This window comes from Podarcis pityusensis (assembly GCF_964106645.2).
Source record: "Podarcis pityusensis genome assembly, chromosome: 1".
Taxonomy (NCBI): Eukaryota; Metazoa; Chordata; class Lepidosauria; order Squamata; family Lacertidae; genus Podarcis; species Podarcis pityusensis.
Genome location: NC_138028.1, coordinates 22,311,109 through 22,328,925, shown reverse-complemented (window position 1 = coordinate 22,328,925; position 17,817 = coordinate 22,311,109). Strand labels below are relative to the sequence as shown.

Below are 17,817 nucleotides of genomic sequence, written 5' to 3'. Positions count from 1 at the left end.
GGTAGGGAACTGTATCTGGCCAATGGACTGGATCCCTGATCTCCCACACCCTTCATAGGCCAGGTGTCACAGACGGGCAGAGCCACCCACCTGTCAACCACACAATCTCACAGTAACATCAGGTGACCCATTTTTGCTTGCATAGACAATTAGCTGATTGTGTTAGCAAAGTCTGGTGCTAGCAGGACTTTCTAGGTGCCACCGATCAGAAGCGCCTGCAAACCCCCTATGGCCCAGGTACATCTTTACCCACCTCACATCTGACATCATCTATGACATCAGGTGTAAGGGAAGTGGGCGTGGTTTGGCCAAAATGACCTGGTGGTCCAAGTGCGAAAGCCGGCAGGCCAGAGGTTCACCACCTGTGTGCTATGTAAGAGAAACCAACTGGTGTTCATGCATGCAAGAGCCAGGATAGAGAACTCAACTCTGTTCAATGCAACAACTCCCTTCGCCCAGCCAACTCTTACCTGGTGTCTGTAGTTATACCAGGAATTGGAACCAGCGACAATGACAACCCAATGCTTGCCTCCATCCTCAGGGTCCTCCAGGGGAAAGGTGCTGATTCCTAGGACAAAGCTGAGCACTACCGCTATCTTCAAAGCCATGTTCTTTCTTCCTTCTTCACGAAGTACAGGAACTATGGGACACAAATAAAATGTCAGACTAGGGGAGGAATGAAGGAGAAGAGCCACAATCCGCCTATGTCCTTTAAGTTTTATTGTGCAGAGCCAGTTTTAAGAGACTGTAGTTCAAAGTCCAGAGGAAGTGGGACACTGGATGTTCTTTCTGGTGTAGGTAAAAACAGAGGCAGTTTGAGTTCTTACTGGGGCTAGTGTGGTCAGGTAACACAGTTTTACGAAGGCTCAGAATTAAGACCCACCCAAGAATTTCCAAGTAAACAGGCACTGGGTTGTAAAACCATTCTTGCCAGCAGTTAAAACCAGCAGGAGACAAACTTCCTAGAATTTGGTGTAATTGCATTTCTCTGACCAAGGCGCCATCCTGATGGAGGAAATGGATGGTTCTGTCTGCCTCAGAATTAAGAAAAAGCAGAAGAGAAATGGCACTGCAGATCTTTTAGCAACCAACGCAACAACACTGGTATAGATCATGGCTCTGCGCCTGCCAACACATCCCTCAAGACAATGTCTAGCAGAGGAAGCAAATCTGCAACTTCCTTTTCAAGGCGGGGGAAATGAGGACACACAAATCCAAGATATGGCAGGGAATCTGAACAAGACTCGTTCTCACATATTGTTCACCACATTGTGGCAAATAAAGTATGTGATGCTGCCAGTCTAGGAAGGTAGTGCAATAAGGATCATGTGTCACAAGATTAGGGCGACATTCATCTAGGTTCTACTCAAAGTAGGCCCACTGAAATGAAATTAGGCACCATTTGCAATATAAATTTAAAGCAGTATCATTACTACTTTTAAACCATCAGGGCTTACCCTCAAAGAATCCTGGGAAGTGTAGTTTGTTAAGAGTGCTGAGAGATGTTAGGCAAACCCCTATTTCCTTCACAGAGCTACAGTCCCAGAGTGGTTTAACAGTCAGTCCCTCTTCCCAGGGAACTCTGGGAACTGCAGCTCTGCAAAGGAAATAGGGGTCTCGTGACAATTCTCAGCGTCCTTAACTGCAGTTCCCAAGATGCTTTGGGGGAAGTTATGACTGTTCAAAGTGAATGTACAATGCATTAAATGTACAATGCAGATGAGGGTCTTAGTCATCCTTATTGATTTCTAAATAGGACTAGTATTAGATACCACCATTAGTGATTGTAGCAAGATAATGATATTAAGTAGATGCTTCATGGTGGCACTGCGGGGGGGGGTACTTTTCTGTGATGGCCCCAAATTGTAGTGCTCCCTCTGCATGGTGGTACGTATGTTTGGCCGCTGCAAGCTTTTAAAGTACATTTTTTTTATTTTAAAAAATCATTTATTTCAGTCTGCCTTCTTCTAAATAAGGCTTACAGTGTTAGAGAGCCATTTTAAAGGCGAATAGCTTTTCTATTCATTCAGGATATTTTGTCACTCTTATTTCCTGTAACTGGCCTATGTTTCTGAAGCAGCTGATTCTGCAAGGTTTTTCCTGTATTTTTTAATGGCGTGCAAGCTGACTTGTTTGAATTACATCCCAAAATATGCCCTATAATAATAATAGTAATAATATTTTTTTATTTATACCCCGCCCTCCCCAGCCAAGGCCGGGCTCAGAGCGGCTTACAAGCAATAATAAAAACAAGATGAATGATTACAACTTAAAAACAAAAATAAAATACAACATTAAAATAATGGAACATTAAAATATTAAAATGTAGCCTCATCGCAGGAGGAGAAGGAAAAGAAAAAAGAAAGAGAGGGAGGGAGGGAATCAAATTGGCTCCAAGCCAAAGGCCAGGCGGAACAACTCTGTCTTACAGGCCCTGCGGAAAGAAATCAGATCCTGCAGGGCCCTGGTCTCGTGAGGCCACCAGACCGGAGCCAGAGTTGAAAAGGCCCTGGCTCTGGTTGAAGCCATTCTAACTTCCTTAGGGCCCAGGACCACAAGGGTGTTGCTATTTATGGACCTTGAGGCTCTCCGTGGGGCATACCGGGAGAGGCGGTCCCGTAGGTACGAGGGTCCTAGGCCGTGAAGGGCTTTAAAAGTCAAAAGCAGCACCTTAAATCTGACCCTGTACTCCACCGGGAGCCAGTGCAGCTTGAAAAGCACTGGGTGAATATGCTCCCATGGCAGAGACCCCGTGAGGAGCCTCGCTGCGGCATTCTGTACCCGCTGGAGTTTCTGGGACAGCTTCAAGGGCAGCCCCGCGTAGAGCGAATTACAGTAGTCAAGCCTGGAGATGACCGTCGCATGGATCACTGTGGCCAGGTTGGGGCGGGAAAGGTAAGGGACCAACTGCTTGATGCGGCGAAGGTGGAAAAATGTCGCCTTGGCTGTTGCTGTAACTTGCGCCTCCATGGAAAGGGAGGAGTCAAGGATTACACCCAAACTCTTAACGGAAGGCAATGGCACTAATTGGGCCCCCGCAAGAGAAGGGAGTTGGTCCCTCATCCCCATGCCATCCCGACCTAGCCATAGGACCTCTGTCTTCGAAGGATTTAGTTTCAATCGGCTCCCACGAAACCATCCAGCCATAGCTTCCAAGCATCTGGTCAGTGTGTTCGGGGCCGAGTCGGTGTAGCCATCCATCAGCAGATAGAGCTGAGTGTCATCAGCATATTGGTGACAGCCCAGCCCAAAGCTCCAGATAATCTGGGCAAGGGGGCACATAAAGATGTTAAAAAGCATCGGGGAGAGAATTGCGCCCTGCGGCACTCCACACACCAAGGAGTGGCGCGACGACATTTCCTCCCTAGTGCCACCCTCTGTCCCCGACCAGAGATAAAAGAGCACAACCAGTTACGGGCTATGCCCTGTATCCCCACGTCTGCGAGGCAGTGGTCCAGAAGATCATGATCGACCATGTCAAAGGCTGCTGACAAATCTAAAAGGATCAGCAGTCCTGACCCACCTCGATCCAGTTGTCTACGGAGATCATCTGTTAGGGCAACCAGAGCCATCTCCGTCCCAAAACCAGGACGGAAACCGGACTGAAATAGATCCAATGCCGATGTATCCTCCAGAAACCTACCAAGCTGTTCAGCAACCGCTCTCTCAATTACCTTACCCAGGTATGGAAGATTTGAAACTGGGCGGTAATGGGATAGGTCTAAGGGATCTAATGAAGTTTTCTTTAAGAGTGGACACACCACTGCTTCCTTCAGTTCCCCTGGGAATGTCCCCGTGTCAAGGGACAAATTGATAATTTCAACCAGGGGGGTCCGCGCAACATCTGGACACTCCCTAATCAGCCAAGACGGGCACGGATCAAGGAGGCAGGTGGTGGGCCTACCAACTTGGAGGAATCTATCCACATCAGTAGGGAGTATCCGATCGAAATGGTCCAACACTGGACCTGAAGTCAGTCGAGGGGCCTCCAGTTCAGTCACTGTATCTAAATTGGCAGGGAGGTCACGGCGGAGCAACAGGACTTTCTCCACAAAAAAGCTCGTGAATGCCTCACAGCTGTGGGTCGAATTTGTGCTTAAATTTGGTTGTCCTCCTAAGGACGTTATTGACCTAATTATTCTAAAATGTTGTGCCGGGCGAGAGCTAGCGGATGCAATGGAAGCTGCAAAGTAAGATTTCTTAGCAGCTTTCATAGCCATCTCATAGGCTTTCATAAGTGTCCTATAAGATGTTCTTGAGGCTCCGTCACGAGTCCGTCGCCATACTCGCTCTAGCCATCTGAGATCCCGCTTCATTTTCCGGAGCTCTTCAGTAAACCAAGGGGCCCGGTTTCGACGGGGTCGCAGAGGGCGCTTAGGCGCGATCTCATCAATAGCTGCCAAGAGCCAGTTATTCCAGTCCTCAACAAGGTCATCTAATGAGTCGCCAGGAGGAGCAGGGTTCCGCAAGGCTTGTCGGAATCTATCAGGATCCATCAGTTTTCGCGGACGAGCCCAAATAGGTTCGCCACCCGAGCCGGGGAGGAGCGGGAAGTCAATCTTGGCTTTCAGAACGTAGTGATCAGACCATGGCACTTCCACAGCGGGGAGCATGATCACATCTATGCCAGCCCCAAAGATCAGATCCAGCGTGTGGCCTGCTTGATGAGTGGGGCCCAAAACAAACTGGGAGAGCCCTAGTGTTGCCATGGAAGTCACTAGGTCCAGAGCCTGTGAGGAGGGAGCGGCATCAGCATGGACGTTGAAGTCTCCCAAAACCTGTAGGTTTGGGAACTCCAAGGCCCAGCCCGCCACCACCTCCAGCAGGTCTGACAGGGTGGCTGCAGGTGTGCTGGGTGGTCGGTACACCAGCCAGACAGCCAAGCTCTCCTTGGTGCCCCACACGAGACCAACACATTCAATGCCGGAGATCGCCGGTGATGGCAGAGCTCTGAAAGAGCAATCCTCCCAGAATAACAACGCTACTCCTCCCCCCCGACCCACAGTCCGCAATTGATGGAGGACAGAGAAACCTGGGGGTGTTATCTCATGTAGGGAGACTACTTCGCCTTCCCGTACCCAGGTCTCCATCACGCAAGCCAGGTCAATCCCCTGCGAGACAAAAAAGTCACGCATGGTGGCGGTTTTGTTGCCTATGGACCTGGCATTGCACAGCACCAGTGACGGAGGTGTGTAATCCTTGCTCTCCCTACCCTCATCCCTTGGGATGGGGCGTAGATTGGAAGGGGTTCGAGGATCACTGCATCTCGAAACCCTTCGCCGATAGAGATATCTAGCCCCACTGCCATTCCTCCCTAGCCCTTCAATTGTGGAAATCCCAGATCCCATACTAGCCTCCCCAATAGATGGGTAACATCCCCTCAATAACAAGCCATCCTTGGGCCAGGACTCCTGGCTCAAAATGGTATGGGAAAGAGGTGGAGGTCTGATAGGGTAAGAATCCCTAGAAGATAAAACCCAACCAACCGCACCCCAAGCGGGGGGGGGGGGGACAGTCCCATGGTGTTTCATTAACTGTCAATCCCCCTCTCCCTCCTGGGTTAATTGGAGGATTGTTGGTTCTATCTGTGGCTGTGGAAGTATAAATGATTTTAGAAATAAATTAAATGCTCTGGGAGCATAAGCTCCACCAGGAACAGAAGATTCAAGCATGTAGGTACACGATTTCCATGTAGGTCTAGATGCCATCATCCAGTTCTCCCGATTCTGGGCTGCAAGGCCTCCCCCAGCAGGCTCACCCCTGTTCTAAATGAAATGGCCTATGAATCTATGTGCACCCTCTTCTTCACACGCTTCCTGTGCTGCTGGTTCTGTCATCCAGTGGCAGTATTTCTTTCAAATCTTTTAGGTAACCAATGCCATCGTTGATTTGCCTAACAAGGAAACCCTTAATTGTTGCAAGATACTCTGGGATGCTCATGTCTGTGGTTAGCTGCTATCCAGTCCTCCTGTGTGAGTGTCTAGCCACCCCCATCCTAGAAACAGAATGCGCCCTGGAATGCATCAAGACACCCACTCACAGCTTCTTCACATTGAACAGGAAGATCAATAGCAGCAGGCAAGCGTCTTCCATGAAAATTAGTCTGGTGCAACCGATTGAGGAACCCCCGGGGTAAGAACACCACATTGCCCAATTTCTCTTGGATTGCCTTTATCCCTTGTTGGAATAATTGACAGTGGACAACATAATTATCACAATTTAGTTATACAAACACTGTTAGAGAAGTAGGGCAGCTCCAAGCTAGAGGAGAAAGGGTGCGTCTTCCCAAAGATGCAATCGTACTCACGCTCATTGAGAGAGCGACTTACTGGGACTTGCAACTGAATAAAGCCTGTGTAGGATGGGCAAAAGTGATGCGGGTGGCGCTGTGGGTTAAACCACAGAGCCTAGGACTTGCCGATCAGAAGGTCGGCGGTCCAAACCCTCGCGACGGGTTGCTCATTCCCAGCTCCTGCCAACCTAGCAGTTCGAAAACACGTCCAAGTGCAAGTAGATAAATAGGTGAGAAGGTAAATGGCATTTCCGTGCGCTGCTCTGGTTTGCCAGAAGCGGCTTAATCATGCTGGCCACATGACCTGGAAGCTGTACACCGGCTCCCTCGGCCAGTAAAGCAAGATGAGTGCCGCAACCCCAGAGTCAGCCACAACTGGACCTAATGGTCAGGGGTCCCTTTACCTTTAGGATGGGCAAAGACAATGGTCTGTGGTGAGCATGGAAGGAGACAGGAGGAGCATGGGCCTCTAGGATGATGTGCAGCCTGGCAGGAAACTCTTAGCTCCTTAATCCGAGCTTAGTGAGCACGTTCACGTAGCCCAATGGACAAGGTGGCCACCCAGTGGCCTAGTAGGACATAGGAATCCTTGCCCATCACCACAGCGTGCAGCTAGGATAAGAATATAGCCAGGCACTGCCTAGTTAGCATTGCTTCCTCCTTCCCTTTGTGAGCAGTTGGTGGTACAAAGGGCAAGAGAGTCTTTTCTGGTGTGTGGAGAGGCCTGAGGAGTCTCTGGGACTCAATGGCTTATCATTCTGACGAAGACAAAAGACGACGGTGGGCAGACAAACTCACCAGGCACATACACCCTGTTATGCTACAAGGAAGCCTGCCCTGAAGTTTACTTCAGTTCAGTACAGTCACTTATTTATATTTAGGCAGACCATTAATAGTACTTTTGGCACAGGTTTCTCTTTTTAATATTTAAAGACACTTAGAGAGTCTATCTGGAGCCAATTAGATCCAACAGATAAATGGCATCAGTTCCATTACTTTACAATAATAGTTCAATAGTGGCTGGGGAAACCCAGCCAGAAGGGTGGGGTATAAATAATTTATTTTTTATTATTATTATAATTATAATAAATTATTATAATACTTAAACATTTATATAGTGCCTTAAAGCACTTCACGTGTAGTTTCTAGTTATACTGTAATACTTACAACAACCCTGTGGAGTAAAACCAGTGTTGTGCCCCATTTTGTGGATGGAGGACAGAGAGAGTCGCTTCCTTAAGGCCACCTATTGTGTTCACAGTAGGTGAGTAATTAAAACCAGGAACTTCCTAGGCAATAGTTTAGGCCCCATCTGCACTATAGATTTAAGAATCATAGAATTGAAGAGTTGAAGGGAGCCCAAGGGTCATCTAGTCCAACCCCCTGCAATGCAGAAATCTCAACGAAAGCATCCATGGCAGATGACCATCCAAGCTCTGCTTAAAAACCTCCAAGGAAGGAGAGTCCACAACCTCCAGAAGGAGACTGTTCCGCTGTTGAACAGCTCTTCCTGTCAGAAAGTGTTTCCTGATGTTTAGCCAGAATCTCCTTTCTTGTAACCTGAATCCACTGGTTCGAGTCCTACCTTCCGGAGAAGGAGAAAACAAGCTTGCTCCATCTTCCATGTGACAGCCCTTGAGATATTTGAAGATGGCTATCATATCTCCTCTTATCCAGGCTAAACAAACCCAACTCTTTCAACCTTGTTCTTCATTAGCCTTGGTTTCCAGACCCTTGATCATCTTGCCTGCCCTCTTCCACACAAGTTTGAGCTGCAATATGATGCCACTTTAAACATTAATCGCTTCCCCCAAAGAATCCTGGGAACTGTAGCTTGTAAAGGGAGCTGAGAGTGGTTAGGCAACCCCCTTTTCCCCTCACAACTCTCAGCACCCTTAAACTATCATTCCCAGGATTCTTTGGTGGAAGCCATGAGAGTTTGAAGTGGTATGATACTGCTTTAAATGTGTAGCACATACGAGGCCATTACCAAACAACAGTTCTCCCAATAACTTGCTACTGCTCATGATATGGAAGTACAGATACTAGGACATGTTAAACTCTGTGGGCACTCACATGTGTGCAAATGTGGGGGGGGCATGGGCATAGCCAGGATTTATGTTAGGAGGGGCAGGCTTTTGTTAGGGGGGCAGAACCTCAGTTTATTATTGATTTAGGGGCAACAACTGCCCCCTGCCCCCCCCAGCTACACCCATGGGGGGTGGGGGAAGAAGCCACACAGCTAGCTCTGCTAAGAAGTGTTATCTGTTTAAGCTGGTTGGCCTGGATACACAATTAATGCTTACAATAAATTACCTCAGCCAAGTCACGTTATGCCTGAATCATCAGAAAAGAATCACAACAGGAAGAAAAGGTCAATTTGGCTAAAGTTTATGTAAGATCTTCTACCTCCTCTTAAAGGATTACACACTCTGAACACAGAAAGAAAGGTGATAAGAAATCCAAGGGCATTAACCACATGATGTCGTCCCCCACCTCATTTGGAATAAAAAGTAGAAGCAGACTTCTTGAAGTGTTCCTAAGCTCCCACTTCTTTTTGGAGGGAGCAGAAACAACTGAATGACAGTCATATCCCTCTGCCCCCTTTATTTCCCATTCTTGGCCTCTACTGGGCTATGAAGACTGGGAAGTAACCTCTCCACAGTTGCCAAACCACCAAGAGGAGAAGATGGCAACCAGGTGTTTGTGGCTTGACCACCAAAGCTAGCCAAAAATTGTGGAAACACCCCCCCCCCATTAAAAAAAAAGTCTTGCAGCAGCAAAAAGAGCTGAGCACTCCTTTGGACCTTGGTCCTTGTTTTCAGCCAGCATATAGGAATGTGCACAACTGTTAGAAGCAGAGAACACACTATCAAGTAGTTAATCATTTTCCTTCCATCTGCAAATCTTTTGCACCTGGGTCATTTCAGGAAAGGAGATCAATACAAGGCTGTGGTGCAGCCTTTGCCAACCTCCAGACGTTTGGGATGACAACTCCCATGAGCCCCAGGCAGTACGGTGGTGGTCCAAAATATCTTGTTATTTTGGCAAAGGCTGCTGTTTGCATTTTGAGTTGTTCTTGTGCGGGAAAACTTCCTGCATAGCCATTTCCTCCCCCCCCCCCCCGTCTTATAACACAATATGAAGAGGTCGACGCTATTTAGCAGTCCGAAAGTCCTAACACAGGGATAGCCAACCTAATGCACTCAAGGTTTTGTTGGACAACAATGCCCATCATTCCTGATCAATTGCCATAAAGGCTGGGGCTAATGGGAGTTGGGAGTCCAACAACATCTGGAGGTTGTCTACCCTCACCCTAACGTTTGCTCAGCCTAACTCTCCCTTTTTGCAGAAGTGGGAAATGATTTTCTGCAGGGCTGGGGAATGTGTGAGAATTAAGAAAGCACATGTTTTTTTCTTCTCATCTTATCTGTGGGGGGGACACCCCATTTTTCACTTTCATCTCAACTTAATTATACCATACCCATGACTAAATGTTCGTTTTCTCCTTTCTGTGCAATATGGTGCTGACCCAGTTCTTAGACTGGGACAACTTATCTGATAGCAATGAGGTCAGATTTGAAACGAAGACTAAACTAACCATGCTGTAATGTGGGCACAACTGGTGATAACAGCGACATTATCAGATCCCAGACTTGATCAGAGAACAGCAGCAAAACTAAGCACCTGGCAAATTTTAAATAGAAATCACCAAAAGCCAATCACCTTTGGTTTGAATTCCATTGTCTTTCCTTGATAAAGTACAACAGAATTTCAATCAAACATATGGAATGTTAAACATTGCCAAAAAGAAATTTCACTAAAGTTTGCCTTTTTCCCCTTTTCTTTTTCATATATATTTTTTTAAAAAAACCACACATACCAAGATCAGTTGGTTCTGACAAAGCCTCCTGATAAATATTTTATTAAAATAGTATAGGCCATTTTTATTTATTTCACATATGTAGTAACCCGGCCAGTCTCCCATGCATGGTGTTAAACTGTAATAGAATATACAAGTTACAAGAAAGGATATTCAGACTAAACTTTCAACAAAACAATCAGACAGTAAGAGCTGTTCCACAGTGGAACAGACTCCTACGAGAGGTGATGGACTCTCCTTCCTTGGGAGGTTTTTAAGCAAAGATTGGATGGCCATCTGTCATGGATGCTTTAGCTGAGATTCCTGCATTGCAGGAGGTTGGAAGAGATGACCTGTGCGTCCCTTCCAACTCTAGGATTCTATGATAACACACCACAGTGCAACAATATTTGGAATCAACGTTAAAAAATAATAATCACTAAATGAATTTGAAGTTTTTTTAAAAAGAATATTAAAGTTGGTTTCCTTCATTCTAAACATTACAGTAGTGTTTTCTGCACTGCCTCTGGAGAAGCCTCTCTGGGTGTCATGGAAGAATTGTATTCTTCAGGCACACACTCAACCCACACAAAGGGCTGGCTAGGCCTGTTGAACCATGGGAGGCAACTGCATGTTACTGAAGGTTCACCCTACAACAAACAACTGGCACTCCCTTTTGATCATAACAACCAAACAGCCCTGCCACATCAGACCAAAAGCCAATCTAGTCCAACACCCTGTTTCCCACAGTAGCCAGAGTCAGGCGCTTGTCTGCGAAGCCATAGACTTCACAGGGAAAGGTTTGAATTTGATAACAAGCTGTGTTTGGGGGGGACGATTGTCTTGTCACCTCTCATCTCAACCAAGCTTCCCTTTCATACAGCTTCAGAACTATACAAATACTAGAAAAGGATACCACTTCACTCATGTTGAAACTCCTGAACGGCAGGACAAAATAATGCTTCTTACACCACTACATGCTACACCCTTGGTTAAGCGATTTACAAGAACAGCCAGTTCAGCCAAGTAATTGACAAATGTCGTCACAAACATACAGCCTTCCAAAGCCAGCCTTATGTTTCAGGGTGTGCGCGAACCTCACCGCAACTCAATTTCACACACACCTCCGAGGAGCAGCGATAGCAGAGGGATTCTCGAAGACGGTGTCTATATTAAGTTCTGCACCACTTGCATGTCACATGACAATTTGTTCCACCGTTAATTAAAAGAAAGATGGGGAACCTGTGATCCTCCAAATGTTACTAGATTTCCAGCATGGCTGGAGGTTGTGTTAGGTAGTATGTTTGAATGTTGAATATGTAAGTGTATGACTAGAGCCGTGGTTCCCAACGTGGGGCACATGCCCCACAGGGGGGCAATTTGGAAGTTTGTTTAGACCAAGTTAATGGCCTTTCTCCGTGTGAATAGGAGGTCACTTTTTGAATAATAAGAATTATATGTCACGGGGTGGGGATCAGGATGCTTAGGTGGGGCATGGCAAAAAAAAAGTTGGGAACCACTGGTCTAGAGACGATGGATAGAACAAACACCGTTAGCTGTTCTGCTGGATAAGTATTTAATGGTTATTGTATTTGCATTTGTTTAAAAAACCAATACAATTTTTGGAGTTTTTTTGAAGTGTGGAGAATGGTACTGCTTAACAATAATCATCAAAATTGCCTCACCGAACTGGAATAAAGTCCATCTAGTCTCCCTCAATGACTAGCAAAACCCTGTTGGGAAATTCCCCAGCAGGGACCAGGCACAATGTTAGTAACTATTTCGGTTGTTTGTCTTCAGCAGCCAATAATATGTCTGCACAAAGGGGAGATACCCAGCCTGTAAACAAAAAGTTCCATTTTGTCATCATGACTGATGGCTTTTGACAAATTTATACAAAACAGGTCACTGGGTGGCTGCTTTGTGGGAAAGTAATTCCTTATGAATTCTCTCAACACAAGGCAGAATTAGTTCCTGCTCTAGTCTTCCCTGAACTTACTGGCAGTTTCACTAGGACACATGGCTTCGACAGTTCAAGCGCACCAACTGCACCAATACAAAGTGTTAAAAATTGTGGGTCTCTTATACATGGATAGTGCACAGGGGGGATGAGCGATTGGTGGCAGCTGCGAGCAGGAGATTTTGAGTGGCAATTGGGCGGGTGACTGATGCCTGTGGCAAGGGCTGCTTGCGATTGGCTGTTGCTGCAGCAATTTGGCGGTCAAGGTGTGCGTTTGGCAGCGGCGGGCGGTTGAGCGTTTTTCGGCAATTCCCCCCCCCCCAAGCTTTACAACTCTGGGCAATCGCCCCCATTTCCTTAATTTGGAGTTCCCCAAAATAGGGGTCTTATACAAGGGAAAATACAGTATACATTACAAGTTCTTCACTGCCTATTATTGGTTCCTGTTTGCAAACAACTTTCAAAAGCAAGCCTGCAGCTAAATATTTACACTTGTGGAATTTTAAATTTATCTCTGTAAACTCTCTTATCACCCATTGCAAAAGGTACGGCGCTGAATACCAAACCAACTCCTCCCCCACTCAGGACTCAACACGACTAGGGTTACAATACCAGAGAAACGTGACTGAGTTCCAGGAAAAGGCATTACCTAAAGTCCTCCCACATCTTAAAATGCAAATAGCATGGCTGGTTGGAAAAGATCTACAACCAACTGCCTCACCCCAAAGCACACAGAGGGGTGTAATCAGAGTTCCTCCAGGGTGCTATTCCGCTAAGTTTCACTCAGAGCTCACCAAATGAAATTAATGGACCTCACTTAGAATCATAGAATTGTAATAGCCGTCAACTTTCAGATTTGAAAATAAGGGATCAGCAGCCTCGAAAATAAGGGATCAGCGTAGATATCTAACAATCCGGGATAGCAGAGGGAAATGGTGCTGGAATAAGGGAATTTCCCGCAAAAAAAGGGAAGGTTGACAGCTATGAGAATTGTAGAGTTGGAAGGAACCTCGAGGGTCATCTAGTCCAGCATTGCAGGAAGATGCAGGCAGCCTCTATGGGGAACTGAACCCATGACCTTGGAGTTATCAAGCACCACACTCTAGCCATGGTCAGATCACTTCCTGGTGCAACTGGACTTTTAATGTTTAACAGACTATTGCATTTTAATATTCTGTTGGAAGCCGCCCAGAGTGGCTAGGGAAACCCAGCCAGATGGGCGGGGTATAAATAATAATAATAATGATAATCGGGAGTTAACTAATTTCAGTGGGGCTCCTCTGAGCAAAACATTATCAAATACTTGTTGCTCAGTTGGACTTATGAGTACAAAACTGTAATGCAAGTGATTGGGGGGGGGGGGGAGTATATGCATGAGAGCCTCAATCCACGGAAACAAATGAGTTCCAGAACGCTTGAGTAGGATCAGGTTGTGCATACCTACAGAAATCCAATATAACCCCAACAACCTGGGGATGATGCATAGATGTGTGTAGGTTGGGGGTGTGCGCACGTGACCCACATTGGTAGAAACTCCGGCTGTGCATGTTGTCATTATTATTATTACGGATTAAATTTGTGCTCCGCCCTTTGGTGCGTAGATCTCAGGGCGGCGCACAACAGGAAAACCACAAGGTTGTTGCAGCCACCGCAAAAGGCGAAGCGGCAGGCGGGCTTCGGGCAAGAGGAGAGACCACCTCGACCTCCGGCAAAGCAAAGCGACGAATCTTGTGGTCTCGCTGACTCGCACCCTCCATTCCGCGGCAAGTGCGGTCCCACTGCCGCCCTCGCCCCCCACAACTGGCAACCCAAATTTAAGGGGAGGGGGACGCATAACGCTTCTATATATTGCTACATATACGCGCGCGCACCGTTAAGACTTAGGCCCCGGGCATCGACTTCTTACCAAAAACTGGAAGGAGAGGGCGGGTCGCCGTCGCTGCTGCTGCCACCCGCTTTCTCGCGCCCACCCCGCGCTCTGCAAACACAGGAAACCGAAACACGGTGGTGGCGGGGACGGCGGCAGCGGCTGAGGTTCGTGCGGCCGCGAGAGATACTTATAGGCGAGGAGCGGCAGGGGCGGGGCAAGAGCGTGACGGGCAGGCCTGGAGTCCACTGGCTGGGCGGCGAGGGGGTCGGCCCACATCGGACGGGACGGCGATCCCTATGGAACGGGCGGTGCATGTCGGGAATGGGAGGCCTCCGTCGCCGAGCGCCTCTGGGGGCGGGGCTCCCGCTAAGGGGGAAAGCCGCGCTCGCAATACAAGGCAGTCGGCCGGCCCTGTGAGGCAGGCCGCTCCGGGGTCAGCGGTGCTTAGTGCCTCGTGGGCGTGAGGATAAAAAGGGGGCCGCCTTTGTTGTTGTTATTTGCAGTAATAATGATAATACATCCTAATAATAATGATTTACATCTTATGCCCTGTTAAAATACGTTTTTTTGTGGGGACGGCGCTATTGGGTTGTTTTTGTTTTTATTATGTATTTTGTGGTTTTATATCTTGATTTTATTCTTTGCCTCGCGGGTATAGGACGGTATATAAACTCAACAAATGATCATGATTTCTGAAATCAGTTTTTATGAGTCTCGCTCACAACACGATCCCTATGTATACATTGAGTTCCATGGGAAACACGGGGGGGGGACTTTTATTTTCACAACAACCCTGTGAAGTAGGTTAGGCTGAGAGGAGGTGACAGGCCCAAGACCACCCGCTGGGCTTCATGGCTGAAGTGAGGATTTGAACTCGGGTCTCCCAGGTTCTCCTCAAACATTTTAATCATCAGTCACACAGGTTGGCACAGCCGGCGCCCTATCATTAGACAAGAGTGTGGAGGCTGTTCTCAGGCAACTGGTTTTTTTAGGGAGGGTAGGATTTTGTCTCAGCTTGGCTGGCCTTCAGTATTATTATGTACCTTGATTTGAAGGTGAGGGGCCAGTTTGCTGTTCTGCCCCAGAGAACAAAATGTCTTTGGACAGGTCTAGAGGTCATGTGGCTCCACTACACAAAATACTTCGAAAACATTTGAGAAGTTTCAGTGACCTCTGCTGGATGAAAACTGAAATTCCATTTGCTGGAGAAGGAAGTTTCAGTTCAAAACATATTTTTAATTTTTAATCTCTCTTTCGCTCTTACGCCAACTTTTCTTCCCAGCTTTACTAACCATGGCAATCTCTTTTTGTTTTAGCAACCCTGAACAATTTAGTGTCATCAACATGAATAACTTGGGACCATTCATTTCAATGGGGCTACTCTAAGTAGAATTTAGTCAGATACTACCCAAAAGCATCACTAGCTCAGATGCTACTTCACTTTCACTACAAGCTTATGATATTGTTATGAGTTTGTAGGTACTAGACATTCCTAGTACTCCTGGCTCTAGAATTTAATTAAAGCTTGATGTTAAGAATAGGTGCCAGACTCCTGTGTATTAAGCTGTGTGCAATACATTTTTAATCCCCTGGAATTAAAAAGATAATTAAGGATTAAAAAGCCAATGAAATTAGGATAAGCTTCATTGTGAGATAATAGTTTATGGAACGAGCCCTTAAGAGGACAACGCATCAAAGAGACTGTGTGAGATAGCAAATGGCTGAGGCCTTTCCCTCAACTCAGAGTTAGACAATAAAGCCAGATTTTAGAGAGGTTTAGAGTGAGAAGCAATGTGAGTTAGGGATTATGTGACTGGGATGCAAAGCAGCAAGCAGAGCATGATGTCTGTTTGAATCCAGGATTGCAGCTATGGGAGAAGCAAGACTAGGCATAGGCAAACTCGGCTCTCCAGATGTTTTGGGACTACAACTCCCATCATCCCTAGCCAACAGGACCAGTGGTCGGGGTTGATGGGAGTTGTAGTCCCAAAACATCTGGAGGGCCAAGTTTGCCTATGCCTGAGCAAGACCCTCTTGGGATGTTAATCCTTGAACTCCTCCATCGTAGGCTCAGGTTGTATATATGTGTAAATAAACCATATATCATAAAAACAACACAGCCTCCGCTGTGCCTCATTTCCGAAAGGAAACACAAACCCTGGGTAAGCTTGCTTAGAACCCCTGGAATCTCACACCACTCAGAGACTGGGCTGGCATGCAACAGTGTTTTGCAAGCCACACTGAGCACTCTGCAATGGAATGAAAATCCCAAAATACATGTATACACAATGGGACAGCAGCGGGTGCGTATCTTGTGTTCATGGACACACTTCACCAGAATCAAATGGGCTGGGGTGTAACATTGGACAGCAGGCAGGCTATCTGATCATTATTCCTGCCCATGCCCAGCCAATATAGTACTATAACCCAACCTGATATTGTACTATAACCAATGAAGTTGTGGCCTGTTTTGTACCCATAACTAAGACCTACATCTGCACCATACATTTAAAGCACTTTTATACAACATTGAACAGTTTCCCCCAAAGACTCCTGGGAACTGTGGTTTGTGGAGGATCCTGAGATTTGTTGTAAAGACTCCTATTCCCTTCCCAAAACTACATTTGACAGAGTAGCTTGTCAGACTTGCTTCCCAGGGAACCCTGAGAATTTTATCTATGAGGATTCAAGAAAAAGGGCCATGCAGCTCATAGTTAAACTCTGGAATTCGCTACTACAACATGTAGTAATTTTCACCAACTTTTAATTAGGAATTAGGAATTAGGAAACCTCATGGGTGGAGGGAAGTACTGGGCTGTGGGGGAGGGAGGTGAAGGGATTAATTGAAATTGTTAAAGATTGGTAGAGGATTTAAGAGATTTAAATTTTTATATTCTATAAGGAAAGCAGAAAGCAGCAAGAAATATCAAGTAAAGGTATCGGAGAGAAGATCAGTGTAAATGAAAACATGAGACTTACGGTTTTGTTACATATGATTTTATTTTGGAGTTGTCTGTTTATTTTGGAGTTGTTTGTTGTAAAGAATGTATATTATGTGAATAAAATAATAAAGGATTTGGAAGTGCTGGGGGGGGGGAAGAAACCTCATGGAAGATGAGACTATTAAATACTACTTGTCATACTTGTTCCCATATAATGAAAATATCATCAATATAGTGTTACCACACCTAAAGTGATTGCAGAAATGGATTGCAAGAAACAAAAATACATTTAATATCAATGTCCTCTGTAGAGATTAATTTTCTAAGATAACAATGTGTGATCTCAGCCTCAGTCCAATTAAAACATGATGGCATCATCATCGGATCACCATCCACATAAGAAGCAGAGAATGACACTTTTGTAGCTATCTGCTAGAATTTCACATGTGCAAACACCTGGTGCACAATAAAGGCTTTCCCTTCAGTTACTTCTGAGTAGTAGAGATCATTCCAGGGGTCAGGGATGATGGGAACTCTAGTCCAAAAACAGCTGGAGACCCAAGTTTGGGGAAACCCTGATCTGGGAAGTCTTGAGCAACTGGAGAAAAGGCAGAAGCTCAAATCATTGGAAGTAGGAGTGGGAAACCCCTTCAGCTATCAGGATCACTCCCCCATCTAAAGAACTGGGCGGATTTCCCTCTCCTCAAGGCACTCGCAAGGCAAAGAGGGAGAAAGCAAAGAAACTTCGGCTACGTTTCAACTCCGCGGGCAACTCTATCCGTGGCCCTATCTCTAGACACTTCGAACACCGCCTTTCTACGTAACGGGGGCGCGGCCATCGCGGACGTGCGTGCTCGCGTCACTTCCGCACGGGGTCAGCCGCCTTGCGAA

At 46.5% G+C, this 17,817-nt stretch overlaps 1 protein-coding gene across 1 annotated transcript in view; it reads right to left on the bottom strand.

The window, feature by feature from the left end:
- The window catches only part of LGMN (legumain), a 31,335-nt gene extending 17,161 nt beyond the window's left edge, over positions 1-14,174 (bottom strand). The window contains exons 1-2 of the mRNA XM_080989576.1: positions 14,021-14,174; positions 471-640 (exon numbers count right to left, since the gene is read on the bottom strand). Of these exons, the coding sequence (XP_080845702.1) occupies positions 471-608 (138 nt within the window). The 5' untranslated portion in view covers positions 609-640; positions 14,021-14,174. The remainder of the gene's footprint in view (positions 1-470; positions 641-14,020) is intronic.
- Positions 14,175-17,817: the final 3,643 nt, after the last annotated feature.